Raw genomic sequence first — 22748 nt, 5'->3', positions numbered from 1 at the left:
ATGGTCAAAAATGAACAGCAATTTGATCCCACTCGTGATTAGATAAACAAACAACATTCTTACAACAATTCTACTAGTGTATACTTAGTCTTCCAAGTCTAAAGGGAATATACTGGCTAGTTTATTGGTGTCACAGGGAATGTTTGTGAATGGACAGGAGCACACAGCTCACAATGCGCTCCCCCACCACCTCCTGAGCACACACATTGCCTGGGAGAACACTGGGCTCAGGATTGCACACACCCATTCTGCTTAGTCATTCTCAGTGTGGGCTGCTCCACTGAAAGGATATATATCACATGTGGTGTAATAGGGAACCAGTCCTTCCTGACTACAGAGGAGAGTGTACAAGGATCACAAAAGGTGAGAGAATGTATATGTGTTAAATGCAGACTGCGAGCGCACAGCTCAATGATTCTGTACCCATGGACAGCACAAGTCTGCATTGCCTGGACTAAGAACCTGTGTATATCTGACTTCCTTTACCCTGTGATCATGTTCTATGGCTAAAGCTGGCTATACACTAGTAGAATTTTGTATGTGCAAATTTGAATGTCGTTCAAAAGGTTTTGTTTGCTTTTAACATTTGATTTTGGAATGAATGGACTTTACTGAATGAAAATCACACACTGAGATTCGTGCATTCAGGAAAAAGTTTCCATCCTGTTCCTTGGAATTTTCTCATTATTACAATTGAAAATTAACATCAATTTGACCCCCACTAATGATTAGAAAAATTAACAAATGCTCTTACAACAAAAAGTGTTGCATGAAATCCCAGCTATTGTAGAGTACAGAGACTATGGAGCATGTATATCACCACAGAGGACTTCAGCCACCAGTAGTAGCGATGATTTGAGATTGTATAGTAACATCTCTATCACTCTGACGTCTTTAAAAATCTAGCTTCACAGTACTGCGGGCCATGCAGCCACGTTTGCTTGGGCGTGGTATCCTATTCATTTGAATGGGCTGCTGTGCTCATGTATCAAGCAGAAAGAATGTGCTTTTTAAAAACGCAGGGGGGCAGGGAAACTGCATGTTTTTTTTGACTATGTGGTTCCCAAACCCGCAAATGTGCTGTGGGCTGAGAAGCACGGGGTGACATTCAGAACGAATGGCAGCCCTGTCCATCTCATAAGAGCACTGGGGGTGGTTTTGGATGTGGGAATAGTTGTGATTCCTGCACCTGCAACTAGTCCACAGACTGTGGGCAAGTGTGAACGTAGCCTAATGCCAGAACAGATTACAGCACTGCATATGACAAGACAGAAAACGGTTTCCAGCAGTGCTGACCTGCATGCGAATTTGTGTCTGTCAAGAGATTTGTGCATTAGTCACCCATTTTGTTATAGGACCCCCTGCCTTGTTTGTAACCTCACTTTTATCTGACATGTTATGCAATATAGCCCAGTCTAGTTTTAAACAATGAAGCAGAAGCACTTTGACAAGGTCAGTGTGGACAATGGAAGGGACTGTACCTAGTCTGGAGTGCAGTGTGTGTGTCCTCTCTTAAAATTGGACATTTATTTTTTTTGTTTTCAATACATTTTGAGTATTTACTGTTTAAAAGTAGAACAAAGAAACCATGAAACAGAATAGTGTGTAGATATTGTGTTGTGCTTAAAGTGGAATCCAGTCCCTGGCCCCCCTGCCAAAAAAAATTAAAAGTCAGCAGCTACAAATACTGTAGCTGCTGACTTTTAATATTAGGGAACTTATGTACCTGTCTAGGAATCCAGCGGTGTCCTCACCCCAAGCTGATTCTTCAATCGGTTATCGGGTGCTGGCGCCGCCATCTTGACTAAGGGAAATTGGCATCACTTTATAACTTTATGACTGCTGTATACCAGTTACAGATTCCAGCACATCATGTGACAGTATAGAAAATTGTCTCCACTACATTTGGACATTAATTTTTTTTTTCAATAAATGATTGAATTTTTACCATTTACAAGTAGAACAAAGAAACCATGAAAGCAAATATTATGTTGTGTGTAAGGACTGGTTAACACCATGCCCGCACATGCTAACAAGTTCCTGTGCGATCCAGACCACATGTAGAACGCACTCCATTTGCCATTCACCAAAGTAAAGTAAGAGAAGAGAGCAACGCTGCTTTAATATCTGGAGTCCTAGAATATTCGCTTTATTGCAGTGCAGTGTCTGTTGAAAAAAGTCACACAATGTTTGGTTTCTTAGATATGCTAGTCAGCAGGATCGAATGTTTGCATAAGTGAACTACTGTATATCATAGTATATTTGTTTCTGTTAATGAAATACAGAATGACTTTGAAATCTAGCAATATTCGACTTTGTATAGATTTTTTTTACCTTCAAAATGCAATTGGCTGCTTCATAGGGTGGGTACATGTTGTGCTGGCTGAACAGCCACCTAACTTTTTTTTTTTTTAAGGTGCTATTTAGTTTTGCATATTTAGAGTACAACAGAAACGGTAACCACTGTGTTGGGAAAAAAAAAAAAAAAAGGGTAGCTGTGCAAAGCCAGAAAAGAGCTAAGGACCTTGGGTACAACTACATGCATTCATATAGACTTACAAACAACACTCACATGTTACTCTACCCTTATGTTAAGGATACAGGTCAAAATGATTGCATGGAAGTTGCATTTACTCTTTTACTGGCCTTCTCAGCTTGACAGAAAATCAGTAGGAACATAGTGTGCGTATGAATAAGAGACACAAAGTCATTGAAGATGCCTAGAAGTCGGCTTCAATGTCCTCATAGAATGGAAGTTCAGATGGGTATCTTGTACAGATCCAGCAACTTGGTGTACCTGCATGGGTTTTGTTAAACAAAATGTGCAAAAAAAGGCTGTGCAGTTGCTGAAGAAATAACATTTGATTGTAGGTTATTGCAGTATTTCCCGGCTGTGGTCCTTAAGAAGCATTAAAAGGTCAAACTGTCCGAGCTTCCCAATACTAAAGGTGCCCATAGACTCTACACACACAATCCGGCTACCAAACAATCTTTGCAGATTCCTTAGTCTCATTGGCAAAGTTTACACAGTCTAATTGATCATTTAAAAAGAAGTACTAATCCTTTCTACTTTTATTCAGTAAAACAAATCTAGAAAATATACCACTGGAGATATTTTGTAATGTTGAAGATGTTTCATTGCAAGTCCCTTTTGAAAGACAAACTTCAAGCTATCCTGCTTTACCATGACCTGGATGAATGAGCACCTTCATGGACACTCCAAACATTTACTCCCTGGGGTTTGGTTATGTTTTAGTATAAGTAGGAAAGGCTTAAAACCCCATTCTGTGTTTTTTGACTGTGTGTCCCATTGGGGAGACTTTCCTTTGTTCTGTCCCAAAGCAAAACTGACAGTAAAAGGAGACCTCTCCAAAGTGGGGGAAATAACCTTCCAGATGGCTGTCTCTGGAACAAGTTTCCCATTGGAAGAGTCCAGTTACAGTGATCACTATCACTTTAAGTCCTGATGACCATGGTCATGAGAACCATTAGAGAGGGGAATCTCCCCAGTGGGGTCAGACACATCAATAAAAACCCTAACGTGGGTTATAATCCTTTACTCCACCCAAAGCCTTAAAAAAAGTGCTGCAGTGCAGGTGCGTTGTAATAGTGCATTAGAGTGCCTGTAAAAATGAATGTCCCCAATAGTGTAAAAGTGGCCTTAGTGTTTAAAAGGCTTTGTGCAATGATTCATTTGCAGTACTGCCCCTTCCTTTCCTAGGCTCAGGTTACATATATTGGATTATCAATGGTGCTTTAAAGCTAGAGTTTAACTTACACCATACCTTCTATATTTTTCTTACCAGCTTGTTTACAAAAAATGTTGGAAGTCTAACCCCTGAACTGGAGCCTAGGTGAGAGTAAGCTTTGCTGATTACAGCGCTGTAGCTCTGTATGAGTAGGAAGCATGTCAGGCTGATGTGTATACAGTTGTGATGTGTATTTTAGTAAGCAATTGTGATGAGTTGGAGGTCTTAAAATGTTACTAAACCCAGGACCCTGCAATCACTATATCTGGTCTACCACAGTACACAGAACATGGAAGTGCAAATATAAACTGCTAAATACCTTTTCTCATCAGAAGTTTGAGCAGTCTTGTGACTTCTATCAGTGTCCAGCCCAGCACTAGCTAAAGCTTGTAGGAGGAGTTTTCTTTCTGCTCTAGGAGGATGCAAAACCCCTGACCCTCTGTCTGGACAGTGCTGATTGGCCCTGTGCTGATCACATGCACTTTCCCAAGAAAAATAAACCTCTAGCAATACACACCAAACTGAGCATGTGCATGCCTACAGTTCAGTTTGGAGATAAGAGGTGGTCGCTTGAAAAAGGAGAGGAACAGAGAAGAAAGGATCAATCAGCCTTTTTACACAATGCAGAGGATTAACCCCTTAGGTTCCACAGTGAGTATAACAAGCATGCTTTACTGCATATATAGACTGATTTTACGGTTGTGGGCTTAGTAACACTTTAACCGATTTCCTGCTGTCCTATAGCAGAGATACTGCTACAGGTCAGCAGGGGTGCGCAAAATCACATACATACATACGTGATTTTGCATTTCCGGGTAGGGGGCGTGCACGAGCCCTACCCGCGCCGCTATTCGTGGCCTCAGCTGTCAATCACCGGGTCCTGGCCGGTGATCACTCGCGGGCATCCTGTGATCGCTGAGCATTACCAATGGGGGGAGAGAACTGTATGTAAACAATACAGTTCTCTCCCCTGTCGGCTCCTGCACACTGCTTTGTATGGCTCTGCATAGCAGAGCCATACAAAGCAGTGTGCTTACAGTTGAAAACACACACAGCTTACAGTAAAACAGCACACAGTTAACCCTTTGATCACCACACATGTTAACCCTTTCCTGCCCAGTACCATTAGTACAGTATCAGTGCTTTTTGTTAGCACTGATCACTGTATTGGTGTTACTGGGGATGTCAGTGACACCAAGTCAGTTCCCCCCCAGTGTCAGAATGCCTGCCACAGTCCCGCAGTCCCACTAGAGGTTGCTGATTGCCGCCATTACTAGTAAAAAAAAATAAAAAATCCCAGTATATATATTTGTAAATGCTATAACTTTCACTTAAACCAATTAATTTACACGTATTGGGATATTTTTTTAGCAAAGACATGTAGCAGAATACATTTTGGCCTAAATTTATGGCAACATTTTTTACTGGAAATTTAATAGCAAGAAGTCAAATATAGTTTTTTTTTTTTTTTCCTCCAATGTTGGATTTTTTTGTTTATAGCGCAAAAAATAAAAACTCACAGGCAATCAAATACTACCAAAAGAAAGCTCTATTTGTGGGGAAAAAAAGGACGTAAATTTCATTTGGCTGCAGCATTGCATGACCGCACAATTGTCAGCTAAAATAATGCAGCACAAAAAATGGCCTGGTCAGGAAAGAGGGTAAATCCTCTGGAGGGCAAGTGGTTAAAGGAAGGACTTTTCAGCAACATTCATTAGGACTGTACTCTCCAAATTTCATCATATTTGTATATATTGATTTGTTGCTGATAAATTCTGTTTGGTACACAGCCCTGACATACGTTCCTTAACAGTAAGTTAAATGTGTTCAGTGCTATGTCTGTTTATATGACAGATAGACATCGGTGAACAGAAGCTCTGTAGCATCCATGGCTGGAGAGAAGGAACACAGGATCCTGGAGTTTGTGAAAAAGAATGCAGTGAGCGGTGACCCTCAAAGTGTCGTGGATCATATTGATAAATATTGCAGCCAGAAGGAATGGGCCATGAATGTGGGAGACGAGAAAGGTAATATGCAACAGGACTTATTAGGTTGTGTTCTATAAGTATATGCTCATAGAAGCATGAACTATAGAGCTGGTTCACTTCAGTGTAGTGTGTTTTTCTTGTGTTTTAGGCCTGTTCTCATTGAACTCTATATCAGCCTTTCTCAACCAGGGTGCTCAGGCACCCTGGGGTGCCTTGAGGTTTCTTCAGGGGTGCCTTGGCAAAATGTCAAACTGCCCAAAACTTGTATACGAGCCAGCGGGTGGATCAAGCCTGCCTCTAGTTACACAAAGCCACAGGTTCCCATTGTGCACCATTATGACCTTCTAGCTGCCTGCGTCCTGACAACCAATGACATCAGATGATAAGGTGGATGTCAGCTGCCTGCACAGCATCCAAGTTTCACCCTCCCCCACCCCTTTCCATCAGTGCTGGGGTCACATTAGCTCAGTGATGGAGAAAAACTGAGGGAGAAGAGAAACACTGGAATACTAGTCAGTACCAGTGTACAAAAGTGTATTTGCTTTGGAAGAATAAATCACCTCTAATGTTGGGTGTCCTACATGTGTGGATGTTGCTGTGTTGTATAAAACTATTAAAATAGTTTTTCACATTTTAGAATGGGGTGCCTTTTTAAAATTATGGACAGTCTAGAGGCACCCCATATTAGAATGGGGTGCCTCAAGACTGTCTATAATTTTAAAGGGTGCCTCAGGATTGTCAATTTTAAAAGGGTGCCTTGACCGAAAAAATGTTGAGAAACCCTGCTCTATATAACATGCATTTTTTGTAAGGGCATTAAAGATGCAGCAACCCGGATTGGATTTTTGTTTTAACCACTTCCCGACCGGCCGTTGTATATAAACGGCTGGACGGTGGCACTGCAGGGTCGGGTGGCCGTTTATAAACAGCCTCCCCGCACCCTGCTTGTGCACGCTCCCTGGGAGCGCGCAGCACCGCGATCCGGTGCCTGCTGTGTCCTCCGGACACAGTGAAACACATATCGTCGGACGGGACCTCTGTACGAGGTCCCAATCATGTGATCACTGATTGGCCAATCAGTGATCACATGCAAAGTAGTAAGCAAGATGTCACTTCTGACATCATTGCTTACTACGTGTGAAATCTGTGAATGATCACAGAGGTCACATGGTACAAGGCTATTCACAAAAGCCTTGTACCATGTGACAAGCTGTGACCAATCACAGCTCACTCAGTACTTCTCAATGAGTGCAAGAATGCACACAGAGAGAGAGAGAAATGATTGCTTTTACATCCTATATGGGTGTAAAAGCAATCGGTGTAAAAAAAAAAAAAATCTTCATCACCCCCCACAAGTAGTACAGTGTCACCATGGTGACACTGTACTGCTAGGGTGACAGTATGTTGAAAAAAAAATAAAAAATATAAAAAAAAAATAAAAATGTTTAAAAATTATAATTTTTGCTTCTAAACTAATTTGGATTTTTTTTTTTTTACTAAAAAGATAACGGAATAAATTTTGGCTAAGATTTATGATGAAATATTATTTTTTTGCAAAAGTTTATAAAAAAAACACTTTTTTTCAAAATTTTTGGACATTGCATTTACATAGCAAAAAAATACAAATCCCAGTGGTGAATAAATACCACCAAAATAAAGCTTTATCTGTCTCAAAAAAATGGTAAAAAATTCATTTGGGTACAGTGTTGCATGACTGCGCAATTGTCATTCAAAGTGTGATAGCGCTAAAAGCTGAAAATTGCCCTGGTCAGGAAGGGGGTAAAAGTGTCCGGTCTGGAAGTGGTTAAACAAACTTCAATCTGAATCTGCCACACGATAGCGAATTTTAAATCTGCCACATGCCATTGTAAAGGTTGGTAGATCTTTACTGAATTTCCCCCAATATTATGTTAACATGGGTATTGTATATAACACAATCCCATGCTTGCCAATCAAACTATATGAATACTATGTGCAAAACAAATATATGACTAGGTGTTGCTGCTAGCGACTGTCATGTGTTTTGTATTGTATGCTTAAAAGAGAGCAATGAAAGGTAAAATAGTCAATGCAGGACTGACTTTTATTAATACATATTACATGTGTTTGACATAGAGAGATAAAGATGGTTTTCAACTTGTCAGGACAATACACATACAACTTCTCAACTCCAACATAGTTTGATGTGTCAGACATCTGCACTAGGTATAAATGGGTTTAATATTTAATATAGCTTTTAAAGTATAACTAAAGGCAAAACTATTTTTTTGTTTTGGATAGTGGGTTTAGCATACCTGTCAGTTTTTATTGCTGTCTGTGCCCCCGTTAGAGAGATTCACCCTTTCTATTTGTCCTGTTTACCATTATCATTGAAAGTAAAAGAAATTCCAACATTTTGGGTTGTCCTCAGAAAGGTAATAGAGGAGAAATCTTCCAATGAGGACACTAGTTCTGGTGACCTGGGGGGCCCCAAGGATTTCCTTTAATTTACAGGGATTTCCTCTCATTTCCTGTTTTGGCAGTTGGCAGGAATTGAAGGGAAATCTCCCCAATGGTAAACAGATGGCAAAAACAAATTTGACAGGGGTTATAACCCTCTCTTACTCCATCCAAAATGAAAAAGAAATGTTTGGCCTATAGTTCTACTTTAATATTTCAAATGAGTATTACTCTTTAAAATGGAAGAGTTATAGTTTATTACGTGACTGCAAAGCTCAAAATACAAGTTATTTTTCCAAAGTCCTTCTGGTAAACTTTCACAGTACCTGCTAAAATGTGAACTAGTTATCACCGAAACATCCGTAATTGTATTACCACAGCTAAAGCCCGTTTTCTGGTACCGACATTTTCGGGTTCAGAACTGACCAAAATCAAATGGCTTTCTCAAGAATATTTTCAGGCTAATGTTCTAGAAAATGAAGGTTATTATGTGTGTCAAATTGTCAGACTGAAGTTATCCAAAGGTATCTGTTACTGTTCTAAGAGACTGTGCCTAGCTTGCTTTGGAACTCTGAAACAAGTGAAACCACTTTTGTTCTAATGCATGAGAAAACTTGCCAGAAAGAGGAAATCTGTCCTGTGACTTTGAAAGGACGTGATATCGCTATCCTGTTATCTGGGTGCATTGTCTGCATTCTGAGAACACTCAGAGGACTTTGGAGGCTCTATACTGTGCTCTGCATTTCATAAAACAAGTAAAATGCGGACAAAATTGTGTTTTAAATTACACTGATGGCATGCAGAAAATAGATATCGCTCTCCATTTTAAATAGGCCCCTGGGATTGTTATAATATTCTAAACACAGGCACACATTTAAACCTAAACATGTAAAAAAAACATGCTAATCTAGCTTGGTTTACTAAATGCTAACTTTATTCCACCTTGCATCGTAGTTTCCAGCTATGGCTAACTATTTCTGTGGTGAATATGCTTCAGCTTTTATATTTGTGTAACAGGCCTAATCCTGGATAAGGTGTTCAAAGAAACGAACCCATCCCTGGTGCTGGAGCTGGGCACATACTGTGGGTATTCTGCTCTTCGCATAGCCCAGTTACTAAAGCCTAGCGCCCGTTTCTTCACCATCGAAATTAACCCAGTTAATGCTGCTGTGGCAAGGAAGATGATTGAATTTGCTGGACTCAAGGATAAGGTATACTGTATATAAAACATTAAAAAAACTTGATCAGATTAGGAAATTTGCTGTTAAAAGATGATATAATGTTGCCATATAATGAAAGCATTACCTGACCAAAAAAATGCCAAAATATATGGTAGCTGCTTAACAACTTCACGGCTTATTAATTACAAGTATTTATATATAGCGCCAACAATTTATGCAGCCTGTTACATATACTGTATATACATTATACATTGACATTAGTCTCTGCCCTCAAGGAGATTACAACTAGAGATGAGCGAATTATTCAAAAATTCGGTTCGGCTGATTCGCCGAATTCGCCGATTAAATTCGCTTCGTGCCGAATATATTCGCTGCGAATTTAACTTATAAAAAGGGTGTTTCTAGGCTTCAGAGAGCCTTTATATTAGTGCAGAACACTGTACCTTTAATTTAAATGCCCTTGGAGTCTGCTGGGGAAGAGAAATAATACTGTCAGTCAGTATGACATGCAGATGAGTGCCGTCGATCTTAGAATCACCGCACACTTCACTCATTTGGGCAGTCACGGGGCCAAAACCAGAGTGTGGAGCCACAGTGTGGCGGTGGAGGCAGCAGCAATGGGAGGCCATACAGCACCCTATGACAAAATGGAACCCACCAGCAGTGTGAGGAGACCTGAAAGTGGCACATGGCAGAGTGTGGCGATGGAGACAGCAGCAATGGGAGGCCGTACAGGGACCCATGACACACTCTGGACCTGGCAGCAGCATGAGGAGGCGGTACAGGGGCCCATGACAGATTACGGGCCTGGCAGCAGCATGAGGAGTCGGTACGGGGGCCCATGGCAGATTACGGGCCTGGCAGCAGCAAGAGGAGGCGGTACAGGGGCCCATGGCAGAGTGGCGGAGCGTAAGCAGCTAAAATTGAAGGCCATACAGAGGCCTATGTTAAAAAGTCCCCCCAGCAGCAGCGTGGGGAGACGACTATCAAGAGTCCAATGGCAGAGTGGCGGAGCAGAAGCAGCTTCAATTGAAGGCCATACACAGGCCTAGGTTAAAAAGCGGAAGCCGTCAGCAGCGTGAGCAGACGACAGAGACACATTGCGCAGGGTGGCGGTGGAGGCAGCAGCAATGGAAGGCCATACAGCACCCTATCACAAAATGGAACCCACCAACCGTGTAAGGAGACCTGAAAGTGGCACATGGCGCAGGGTGGCGGTGGAGGCAGCAGTATTCGGAAGCCATACACAAGCCTAGGTTAAAAAGCGGAAGCCGTCAGCAGCGTGAGCAGACGACAGAGGCACATGGCGCAGGGTGGCGGTGGAGGCAGCAGCAATGGAAGGCCATACAGCACCCTATCACAAAATTGAACCCACCAACAGTGTAAGGAGACCTGAAAGTGGCACATGGCGCAGGGTGGCGGTGGAGGCAGCAGTATTCGGAAGACATACACAGGACTAGTTTAAAAAGCGGAAGCCATCAGCAGCGTGAGCAGACGACAGAGGCACATGGCGCAGGGTGGCGGTGGAGGCAGCAGTATTCGGAAGCCATACACAGGCCTAGGTTTAAAACTGGAACCCAGCAGCGTGAGCAGACGACAAAGACACACATGGCAGAGGATGGATCTGGCAGCAGTATGAGAAGGCGGTACAGGGGCCCGTGGCACAGTGTGGTGATGGGGGCTACAGCAACTGGATGCCAGAAAGTGGCCGATAGGGCTATATACTGCATGACTACATAGGTGGTTTTTATAGTACTTTATTTTGGCCTCCCTCTCAGCAGGTGTGAAAAAGGCCACCATTTTTGAACGGTAGCGAGGGTCCAACAAGGTGGACAGCCAAAAGTCATCCCTCTGTCTGGTTATTATTCGGCTGTCGCTACGCAAGCAACCGAGCATGCTATGGGCCATTTGTGCCAAGGAATGCGAGGGACTCCCTGCCTCCATCTCCACAGCATACTGCCACGGTGCGTCTGGGTCCTCTGTCTCCTCCTCCTCCTCTACCAGATGCTCCTGCTCCTCCACTCCTGTCCGCTGAGTGGAAAAACCACCCATTTCACTCAATTATTCCTGAGCACCAATGTCCTCCTCTACCTCCTCCTCTTCTTCCTGTCCTGCCCCCACAGGGGTCATGTGGCGTTGAGATCTGTGCGCCACGTCTACCGCACCCTGACCAGCCATTGTTAACAGCATTTGTTCCAGGACGTGCAACAGAGGAATGACGTCGTTCATCCCATATTCCTGCCGACTCGCGAATAGCGTGGCCTCCTCAAAGGGCCTGAGCAAGCGGCAGGTGTCACGCATGAGCTGCCAATGGCTGACATCTAAGTTACACAGGGGAGTACCTTTATCCGCTTGTAACATCAGGAAATCGGTGATGGCCTTTCGCTGTTCGTAAAGGCGGTCTAACATATGTAGGGTTGAATTCCACCTTGTTGCACCGTCGCAGATCAGGCGATGCTGTGGAATTCCGTTCTGCCGCTGCAGCTCAAGGAGGGTGTGCTTTGCGGTGTAGGAATGGCTGAAATGCATGCAAAGTTTACGTGACATTTTAAGGATGTCTTGCAGTGGGATGGTGGATTTTAGGAACCGCTTGACAACCAGATTGAACACGTGAGCCATGCATGGCGCATGGCACAACCTTCCTTGACTCAGAGCAGACACCATGTTCTTTCCGTTGTCGGTCAACATGGTTCCGATTTTCAGTTTGTGCGGAGACAGCCATCTGTCGATTTCTCTGTTCATTACACTCAGAAGTTCCTCCCCTGTGTGACTACGTTCGCCAAGGCATACCAGGTGCAGCACAGCGTGACACCGTTGCGCCCTGCACATGTGATGTGCCGGTCGGGTAATGGGACTTGGCACGGGGGTGGTGGCTGAGGACACGGCAGAAGAAGAGGTGGTAGAGGCGGACATCTTTGCTGGACCAAGGACGTGCAAACGTGGAGGCAAAAGCGGCGTGACCTGTCCAAGTTGCTGGTGCGGCTGTGCCGGCACCACGTTCACCCAGTGGGCCGTAAATGACATGTACTGTCCCTGACCGTAGTTACAGCTTCACACGTCGGCGCTGCCGTGCACTTTGGCAGAGACCGACATGCTCAAAGACTGGCCCACCATCTCTTCTACATGTGAATGCAGGGCTGGCACTGCCTTTTTGGCGAAGAAATGCCGGCTTGGCACTCTCCACCGCGGCTCGGCACAAGCCATCATTTCTCGGAAAGGTGCTGAGTCCACCACTTGGAAAGGGAGGGACTGCAGCACCAGCAACTTGGACAGGAGGACGTTCAGCTTCTGCACCGTCGGGTGCGTGCTCGCAAACTGTTGTCTCTTGGAAACGGATTCCAAGAAAGACTGCTGACGGAATCCGTGAAGAGGAGTAGCAGGAGAAGGAGCATCAGAACGAGCGGAAGATGCCAACGAGCGACAACTCCCCTCAGCAGAGGTGTTGGAGCCTTGACTGGCTGATAGAGGGCGATTGACGTCGGGTGACGGAGCAAGTAACGGAGTGGGTGATGGAGCGGGGGCTGGGGCAGGCAGAACCGCCGTATCTTTATCACGGTTTTCCCAGGCCACCGAATGGCGACGCTGCATATGCTGACGCAACGCTGTAGTCCCAACATTGGCCCCCTGGCCACGCTTGACTTTCTGGCCACATAGTCGACATACGGCTTTGTTTACTTCCTCGGGCGGCGTGACGAAAAATTGCCACACCGCCGAGTAGGAAACTTTGCCCCCGCTACTCCTCACTGGCTGACTGCTACTTCCTCCGTGCACACCGGCACCACTACTGGCCGTGGTGGTAGGCTGCAGTGGAGCTGGTGCTGTACTCCGTGGCCGTTTGCCTCCACTGACACTGCTGCGACCCTGCTGCCTCCTGGGCAACCCACCGACTGTTTTGCTCGCTGCCAAGCTGGCACCCTCTTCTCCTGATGATGCGGAAGCAATAGCCTGATGACGACGAGGCTGCCAAGTGCGATCAGCCTCATCATCATCAATTAGGGTCTCCGCGTCACTACTAGCCCCCTCGGCTGCGTGTGGGTCAGGAGACAGACCTGTCTCTAGACCGGCTACCGAGCCACTCTCCTCGCCAGTACTTCTTCGCCTGGCTGCTGAAGAGGCGGATGTCTCCCCCCGTTCCTGACCGCCCTCTGTTAGCTCTTCCTCACTGTACAGTGGGGCTGAGTCCACAGCATGCGATACTTCGCTTGGTGAGGGAACACCAAAGGACAGGGGCAGGTCGAGGACACGTGATTTCAGTGGGCTTGCTCCCGGGCCATGCCAACTAACGGTTGTGTCGGACATACCCACCGACCGTTGGCTGTAGGTGTCAGAGGTGACCTGGGAAGAGGAAGACGACCGAGTCAACCAATCGATGACGGCAGGGTTGTCGGTGGAGACTCGACCGCTGGATGACACCGGGAGCACTGGCCTCTGGCTGCGACTAGTGCTGCCTCGACCCCTTCCTCTGCTGCCACGTCTGCTCGCTCCTGAAACATTGCCTCCTCTGCCACTCCTCTGCGTGTTGTCTGACATACTCTTTAATTCAATAAGCACCCCAAAAATAAAACCGGATTTAACTCTTTGAACGTACAATAGTGGTTGTGAAGCAGAAAGTCAGTTTATTTAGCACAATCGGTCAATTGCAGCTTGCCGTTGGCTGTAAACTGTACGTTTATGTCACTGGAATGCACTAATCACCCAAAAAATATTACCGCCAGCCGGCGTGTAAATGGATTTAACTCTTTGAACGTACAATAGTGGTTGTGAAGCAGAAAGTCAGTTTATTTTGCACAATCGGCAAACTGCAGCACCAACTGTGCACGACAGCCACCAAAAAAAAAAAGGGTGTATGTCACTTTAAATTTTCGATTCTTTGATAGCTGTGGCCCTGAGTAACGATTCTGTGTCCCTGAGTAACAATTCTGTGTCCTTGAGTAACGATTCTGTGGGCCTAAAGTCTCTGTGGCCCTAACTCTGTCCCTTAATACAGACAGGTCTGTCTCTCTTGAATGACCGGAGGCTAATGGAGAATTCTAAGATGGCCGCGATTTATAGCTCCACCATTACACAGTGCTGGCTGGCTGCTGATTGGCTAATGCGATCACATGTCATGATTCATGACTCATGAATGCATTATGGGTCAGCGCGCCTTGTCTGCGCGCCTTCCCAGAGATCCCCGCCCCATCTTCTCTGTCCATTTTCTCCTGTCGCCACACATGTCGCTGCCATTTTTGGGAAAATTCGATTCGTGCATCCGAAGTTTGCTAATCTTCGGATTCGTCGCGAATCGAATTTTTCCAAATCTTCGGAACGAATTCCACTTCGTCATGTTCGATTCGCTCATCTCTAATTACAACCTAAGGTCCTTAAGGTCCCTAACTCACCTTCATACGTACACATATTAGGGTCAATTTACAGTGCTATGAAAAAGTATTTGCTTCCTTCCTGATTTTTTTTTTTTTTTTTTTTTTTTTTTTTTTTTTTTTTGGGGCATATTTGTCACACTTAAATGATTCTGATCATCAACCATATTTTAAGATCGCACAAAGATAACCCAGATAAATACAAAATGCAGCTTTTTAAATCATTTAATTTATTAGTTGCTCCCTAAACCTAATAACTGGTTGTACCATCCTTGGCGGCAACAACCATGTTTGCGATAACTGGCAGTGTGTCTTTCACATGACTGTGGAGGACTTTTGGCCCACTCTTCTTTGCAGAATTGTTATAATTCAGCTATATTGGAGGGTTTTCAAGCATGAACGTCCTGTTTAAGGTTATGCCACAGCATCTCAATCAAATTTAAATTAGGCCACTCCAAAATCTTCAATTTGTTTTTTGTGTTTTTTTTGAGCCATTCTGAGGTGGACTTGCTAGTGTGTTTTGGATCATTGTTCTGCTGCATAACCCCAAGTTTGATTGAGCTTGTGGTCACGAACTGATGGCTGGACTTTCTCCTTTAGTATTTTCTGGTAGAGCGCAGAATTCATGGTTCCCTCAATTACAGCAAGCTGTCCAGGTCCTGAAGCTGCAAAGCAGCCCCAGACCATCACACTATCACCACCATGTTTGACTGTTGATATGATCTTTTTATGAAATGCAGTGTTAGTTTTATGCTAGATGTAACGGGACACACACTTTCCAAAATGTTCAACTTTTGTCTCATTCGTTCTCCGAATATTTGTCCAAAAGTCTTGGATAATCAAAATGGCAAAATGAGATGAGCCCTTGTATTCTGTTTGGTCAGTAGTGGCTTTCGTCTTGGAGCTTTCCCATGGATGTAATTTTTGCCAAGTCTCCTACTTATTGATTTTTTGACTACAGAACTTAACTGAGGCAAGTGAGGCCTGCAGTTCTTAAAATATTGTACTGGGTTCTTTTATGACCTTGTGCATGAGTTGTTGTGTTTTGGTAGGTCGGCCACTCCTGGGAAGGTTCACCACAGTTTTCTCTATTTGTGGATAATGCCTCTCACCATAGTTTGCTGGAGTCCCACAGCCTTAGCAATGATTTTGTAACCCATTCCAGACTGATACATGTCAATTACTTTGTTTCTCATATGTTCTTGAATTGCTTTAGATGTGTTGCTTTTTTAGATCTTTTAGCGTGCTTTACTTTGTCAGACAGCAGCTACTTTAGTGGTCCTAAAGGCTCAAGGTTTTTTACCTTCATGCATTCTATGCATGAAGGTAAGAAACTTTCTGTGTGTAGCAGCTCTCCTAGCACTTACCTGAGCCCCCTCTCGATCCAGGGATGTCCACGAGAGCCTCGGTTCTCCAGGGACTCTTCTCCTGACTGGCTGAGGCCGGAGCAGCAGAAGCCACTGGCTCCCGCTGCTGTTAATCATAGTCCTAGGCCTCTTACACAGGGTACTGATGTTTGAGCATTAGCATTTCTGGACATAATTTCAGGTGTTTGTTTTGCACATATCAATATACGTGCATATACGTTCCTAGGCAAAATCAGTATTTATACTCATATGCGCGTATTTGCGTGCACTGGTGCAAAATACTGACCAGGAATGTAAATGGTTAAAATTTTTCATACTCCAGAATATGCAGCGCTTGTTTACGCGCATATGTGTACAGGCGCATTGTAAACAACGGGCTGCATTTTAGATCAGTAAAAAAAAATGCTGTACTGAGCTTTTTCAAGCTTCAGTGTGAAGAGGCCATAGAAATCATTTGCTCATGTTATCAATATTTACTATTGTGTATACAATGATGCTCCCTGCATTTGTGTTTTTCTGATGATGGAAAAGCTGCTAAAAGATCCATAACTGTGTCAATATGAAATCACATTCTATAACAATGCATTTCGTGTCTCCAGATAGAGATATTAGAAGGATCCACAGAGCATATCATTCCAAGGCTAAGAACCGATTATGGTGTGGTGCATGTCGACTTTGTATTTATGGACCATTTTAAGGACAGATACCTTGTGGATACCAAATTACTTGAAGTAAGTATCTTAAATACAACTGCTGAAAAATTGTTTTGGAAAACATTTGACGGAATATGAGCTGCCCTGGGGTACATGGTCCAAATGTTGCTCTTATTAGAATGTTGACTAATTTCAGACTAGGTGTCCGTCTTCCAGGATGCAATTCATTTACTGTTTCCTTCACAGATTTAAAGTGTTACTAGACACACAACAGTAAAATCAGTCTGTATATGCAGTAAAGCATGCTTGTTATACTCACTGTGGAACCTAAGGGGTTAATCCTCCGCATTGTGTAAAGGCCATTTGATCCTGACTTCTCTGCTCCTCTTGTTGAAATGTTTGTGTCTCCTGATAAGATATACTGAACTGTAGTCATTCTGCACATGCTCAGTTTAGTGTGTATTGCTAGAGAGGTTTTTTTCTTCTTGGGAGAGTGCATGTGATCAGCACAGGGCCAATCAGCACTGTCCAGACAGAGGTCAGGGGTTTTGCATCCTCTTGGAGCAGAAAGAAAATTCCTACAAGCTTCAACATGTGCTCTGCTGGACACTAATAGAAGTCACAAGACTGCTCTAACTGCTGATGAGAAAAGGTATTTATCCTTTTATATTTACTAAAATAATTGCACTTCCATGTTGTGTGTACTGTGGGAGACCAGATATAGTGAATGCAGGGTCCTGGGTTTAGTAACACTTTAACACTGTTGTGTGCTAGGGCTCTTTTAGACAGGCAGTGAGTCCCATTCTCCATGCAGAGCCACTTTTTTCTGTGTCTGCATCCACCTCGGAGCTGCATGCATTCAGTCCATAGAAGTGGATGCAGACACAGCAGCAGCACAGACAGTCGCATGTCTACATTTGACGGGAGAAGGTGCACGGATCAGAATTTTGTGTTTTGGATCCTGTACACAGCTCCAAGGTGAATGCAGACACAGTAAAAAAGTGGCACTGCACGTTGGAAGGGGCTCATTGCCCATCTGAATGAGCTCATAAAATGCAGGTTTCACTTAGTTACTTATTAAATCCAAAATGTAATATATTGCAGTTTATAATCATTAGATGTGGTGGCTGCATTTGTTTTCTTTTCTTAGGCTATATTTTCTTTGATTTCACCTGGTGATGCCCCGTGCTGGATGAAGGAGCACAGGGGAAGGCAGTATTGTCAGTCTGGGTGGAAGGGGAGCATTAGATGGATCAACATATTTAAATACACTAACAAATCGAAGCCAAAATCCAAACTTTCCTTGGAATAAAGGCTATATATATATATATATATATATATATATATATATATATATATATATATATATATATATATAAAAGCTGATCGTTGTAAGCACCCTTGTCAGGGAGTAAATGGTTTGTCTCATACCTGTAACTGATACGATCTGCAAAAAGAGTTTGTTCTTTTGAAAAACAGACTTACTGGCTGGATCATAAGATGTACATAAAGAAACAGAAAAAGGAAAACAATGCAGCCATCACATTTTTTTAGTCTTAATACCACTTTAACATCTATAGTTTGGGCACAGGCACATTTTTAAATTCTTTCAACTGCTGAGAAATTATGGAGGATTTAATTAGACCTCTTTCTTAAAATACTTCCTCCGGGTACTCCAGTTTCCTCCCATACTCCAAAGACATGCTGACAGGTAAATTGGCCCTTGTATGTGTATGTATGAATGTGAGTTAGGAACCTTAGATTGTACGCCCCTTGAGGGTTAGGGACTGATGTGAATGTACAATATATATGTAAAGTGCTGCATAAATTGATGGTGCTATATATGTACCTGTAATAAATAAATAATTTTTTTTTTTTTCCCTGGATGGACTTGGTGGTAGTCGTGTGTAAATGGACACAAGTCTGTTTTACTTCAGCCTGCCCTTAGCGATCCATGGAACATGCAGCCCATGTCAAAGGGCCCTTTAAGAGATCTATCAGCATACAAGATACAATGTTGCAAGTCTCCTCTATAAGCTGCTATATTGTAACAAGGGTAGGCAACTTTTGAAAGGTGGAGATCTATCTGCACAACATGAAAGAGATCAAAGATTACCAGGGTTCAGTGCTGTATTAAACAAAAAAAAAACCTAGCAAGACTTCACTAAATAGCAAGGAAAATGTAGAAAAATATAATAAAACAAATGTCACTGTAAAAATACAAACTTAGCTTACCTTAAAAATGGACAGTGTCAGTCAGTAGGATGGTGTCAGTAGGGCAGAAGTTGTTGTCAGTCAGTAGAGCAGTGGATGGTGTCAGTCAGCAGGGCAGTGGATGGTGTCAGTCAGCAGGGCAGTGGATGGTGTCAGTCAGCAGGGCAGTGGACAATGTCAGTAGGGCAGTGGATGGTGTCCAGCAGGTTTTATTTTTACATTTTTTTAATTTTTTTTATATTTTTCACAATTTTTTTAGGAGCCCTGTTGAAAGGGAAGCACTTGGGGGAAGGGTCAAGCAGCAGAAAAAAAGGGGAACAGGATGGGAGGGGCAGCGGGGGAGCCATTTACTAGAACTGATTCCCTGGATTTTCCTCCTGCAGCAGTTGTACACTGGTGGGAGGGTGAGGAGGAGATGTTAGCCTGCTCAGCTGCTCCAGGAGGACAATAAAGGGGATCATTGGAAGGCAGGTATTTTAAAAATCTGAACTCCCAGCAAGTGGCTGGGGATTGTTCTGCCTCCCAGCTACCCTGGTGCCCTAAGGTGGCTGCCTAAATAGCCGTATGCTGGGCACCAGCATAAGGCTGCTTAGCCAGCTGCCTTAGGGCACCAGGGTAAGGAGGGGGGGGGCGCGCAAAAAATCCCAATCCCCAGCCACACTACTGGGAGTTCAGATTTTTAAAATACCTGTCCTTGGGAGGTGGGGGGGGAGGGGAGGACACGTGGTGGTGGGGGGGGGGGGGCTAGAGGTCACTGCTTTGGAGGAAAAGGGGGGAGAGTACATTGCTGGGGGGGAAGGGGACCAGAGGTCACTGCTATGGGAGAAAGGGGGGGGGGGCAGAGGACACCTGGAAGGGTGACTCTGTGTCCAGGGGCAGCCCTTCCCAAGTGATCATTGCTTAAGAGAATACATGAGAGGCCAGGACTAGTTCTGAGAGCTGTTGGTCTCCCATTGTTATCAATGGGCCTTTCACCTGCAGCTGGTAGCAGGGAACCCTGCTGGGTCTGCTGCATCTAATTGCAAATGGCCCCATGTGAATGGGGTCTATTCTGAGCTATGTCAGCACATTAGGACTGTCCTTATTATTCACCTCCTATATTGAGGACCTTTGTAAGTGATGTAGCATATCACTTACCAAGCTGAGTTTCTTTTACCAAAGATTTTATTTAGCATGTTGAAAGAAACATGACAAATCGTATGATACAAAGCAACAGCAGACAATAGAGGATAGGGAAACCTCATACAAAAACACACATATGAGGCCCACACTGGGGTCTAGATAACACTGTATAAAACAGAGGGCCGGGAGGCCCACAATCACATCCTGAAATATAAAAGCTACATTCAAGAAAGGCAGCAGAAAACACAAAGATTCGCCCTCTTGAGGCAATATTATCCCTGAAAATCATAGATTTGTTAGATAACAACAGATGATAGGCAATTGGTCTAATGGAAACAAACCATATGAAAGCACAAAGGAAGAAAAAAGGGTCGAGTAGATCCAGAGAGGGCCAAGGGGTCAAAAACCCAGACCCCCCCACAATCCACAAAAACAAACAAAAAAGGAAAATAACAGAGAGGAGAAAGGCCAGCAAAGAAAAGAAGTTTGCCTGGTGGGGGGAGAGATGCCAAGCTGAGTTTCTGAAGGTCTACTTGGATTCAGTTTGACTCTCATGTACACAATAGGCCTTAGCTGCTATCTGTACTACAGGTCAATTTTTCATTACAGTATTAATATGTACGGCTTGCCTGTGTGTCTTTGAGCAATTTTCAGTGTTGGTATTTTCATTATGATGATAAATAATTGAAACCTGCAATGTTTGTTGCCATTTTCGATGGTTAACTGTCTTCTTCAATCTATGCAGGACTGCGGGTTACTCAAGAAAGGATCAGTGCTATTAGCAGACAATGTTGTGTATCCTGGTGCTCCAGACTTCCTAGAATATGTAAGGACAAGCGGTTGCTACGACTGTACCAACTACCCGGCTCATGTAGAATACACTGATCAGCCAGATGCCCTGGAAAAGGCTGTATTTAGGAAATAGGTTCTGCTGCATGTATGACTACTATCAACAAAAGGACTCCTAAATACTCTTCGGTAAAATCTTGAAGGAACTGAATACTGACACAGCTGTCATCTGAAAGTACAGTACAATTATAAATGTTTGCATAAATATCTTACACTGAGGTCAAGAACAATGGTAATTCATTTGTAAAATTACCAAGGACTTGAAACATGAAAGTATATCTAAACCACAAAACAAGAATTATTATTCTACAGGATTTGCGTAGCACTTTATAATATAAAGGGAGACAGTACAGTTACAATACAATAAAAAACAAGATTAAGAGGGCTCTGCTCATAAGCTTACAATCTAATAGGGTGGGGGCAAGCGGTACAAAAGGTTATATCTGTGGGGGATGAGCTGATGGAAGTGATAAATGTTTAACTGAAGACGTGATTGGCTTTCCTGAAGGAATGAGTTTTCAGGGATCACCTAAAAGCAGCCAGTGCAGGCAAATTGAATATATGTTTTTTTAGATGTGGTGGCTGTGTTAGGTTTTTTCAAGGTGTGGTTTTTTTTTTGTTTTTTTTTTTTTTTGTTTTTTTTATTTTCACCCGGTGATCGTAAAGAAAAAAAATACAATTTCTTGGAGGCTTTGCTCATTTCTTCATAGTATCTATAGAAGTTCTATGGTTGTCACACAGGCCGGACTTCCAACATGTCTGCCTTTGTTCATTTTCATTACATGATGAATTGATGGCACTGATAGTTTACACAAGAAAGAGAATGCCTGTAATTGTGTTTCTGACAAGACCAGCAGGTAGTTTCTCTACTTGCTAAAAAAAAAAACGTTCTTAGCTTAAAGAGAGATAAGTAATCCAGCCATCACATCTAAGAAATGTTAATCAGCAATATATTACACTTTTGTGTGTGTTATGCTTTAAAAGCAGTGGATGTGCAGTATAGCCGGCCATACACTTGAATCATCTCTTGATTATGGATTTAATTGTTTCAAATGATCTAACTTGTTTAACACAAATAAAAGCATTACTCTGATGAAAAATGGTTGTTCATTGATTAAATTGCACATTTAATGAAAGCTATTTTTTAAATTGACTATGGAAAAATCATTATTCTTATTAGTCCATTGTATCATTAGGTACAGCATATGGCCAATACAGTATATGGTCAACGTACCTTCTCTTCAGAGTACACTGAACACAGTGACCAGTTATGTCATTAGAGACTGAACCCTAAATATTCACTGTTGTACTGTTTTTCTCATATGAAAATCATCAGAGGAATCAGGGGACTGAGAAGATGGCTGCTGGATACATTTGCCTGCAAGAGGCAGTTCCAGTTAGAGCACCACTTAATGTGTTTCCTGCATTAACCACTTGGCCTCCAGAGGATTTAACCCGTCTTCCTGACCAGGCCATTTTTTGTGATACGGCGCTGCGCGGTCATGCAACACTGCACTCCAATGAAATTTACAGCCAAATGGCGGTATATATACTGGAATTTTTTTTATACTAGTAATGGCAGGGATCAGCGATTTATAGCGGGACTGTGGGACTGCGGTGGGCATTCTGACACTGGGGGAACTAACTGTCACTGACATCCCCAGTGACGCTAATAAAAAGCACTGACACTGTACTAATGACACTGGGCAGGAATGGGTTAACATCTGGGGTGATCACAGGGTTAACTGTGTGCTGTTTTGCTGTGTGTGTGTTTTACCAGGGAGCAGGGGCGGACTGACCATTGGAGCACTCGGGCACTGCCTGAG

At 43.4% G+C, this 22748-nt stretch overlaps 1 protein-coding gene across 2 annotated transcripts; it reads left to right on the top strand.

Annotated features, from left to right (window-relative positions):
* Positions 1 to 205: 205 nt before the first annotated feature.
* LOC149466459 (catechol O-methyltransferase-like) lies at positions 206 to 22022 on the top strand. 2 transcript variants are annotated; one of them, XM_089672469.1, is made up of 5 exons: positions 206 to 363; positions 5604 to 5776; positions 9194 to 9387; positions 16684 to 16815; positions 20819 to 22022. In XM_089672469.1, exons 2-5 carry the CDS (start codon positions 5638 to 5640, stop codon positions 20996 to 20998), a joined length of 645 nt encoding a protein of 214 aa, XP_089528595.1. In that variant the 5' UTR covers positions 206 to 363; positions 5604 to 5637; the 3' UTR covers positions 20999 to 22022. The 2 variants fall into 2 exon arrangements, with proteins under 2 accessions (XP_089528595.1, XP_089528596.1); XM_089672470.1 differs by lacking the exon at positions 206 to 363 and adding an exon at positions 3836 to 3854.
* The last annotated feature ends 726 nt before the right edge of the window (positions 22023 to 22748 follow it).

This window comes from Staurois parvus, unplaced genomic scaffold (assembly GCF_062004578.1).
Source record: "Staurois parvus isolate SC_StPar_1 unplaced genomic scaffold, SC_StPar_1.0 ptg000129l, whole genome shotgun sequence".
Classification (NCBI taxonomy): domain Eukaryota; kingdom Metazoa; phylum Chordata; class Amphibia; order Anura; family Ranidae; genus Staurois; species Staurois parvus.
This window is presented reverse-complemented; position numbering and strand designations above follow the sequence as displayed.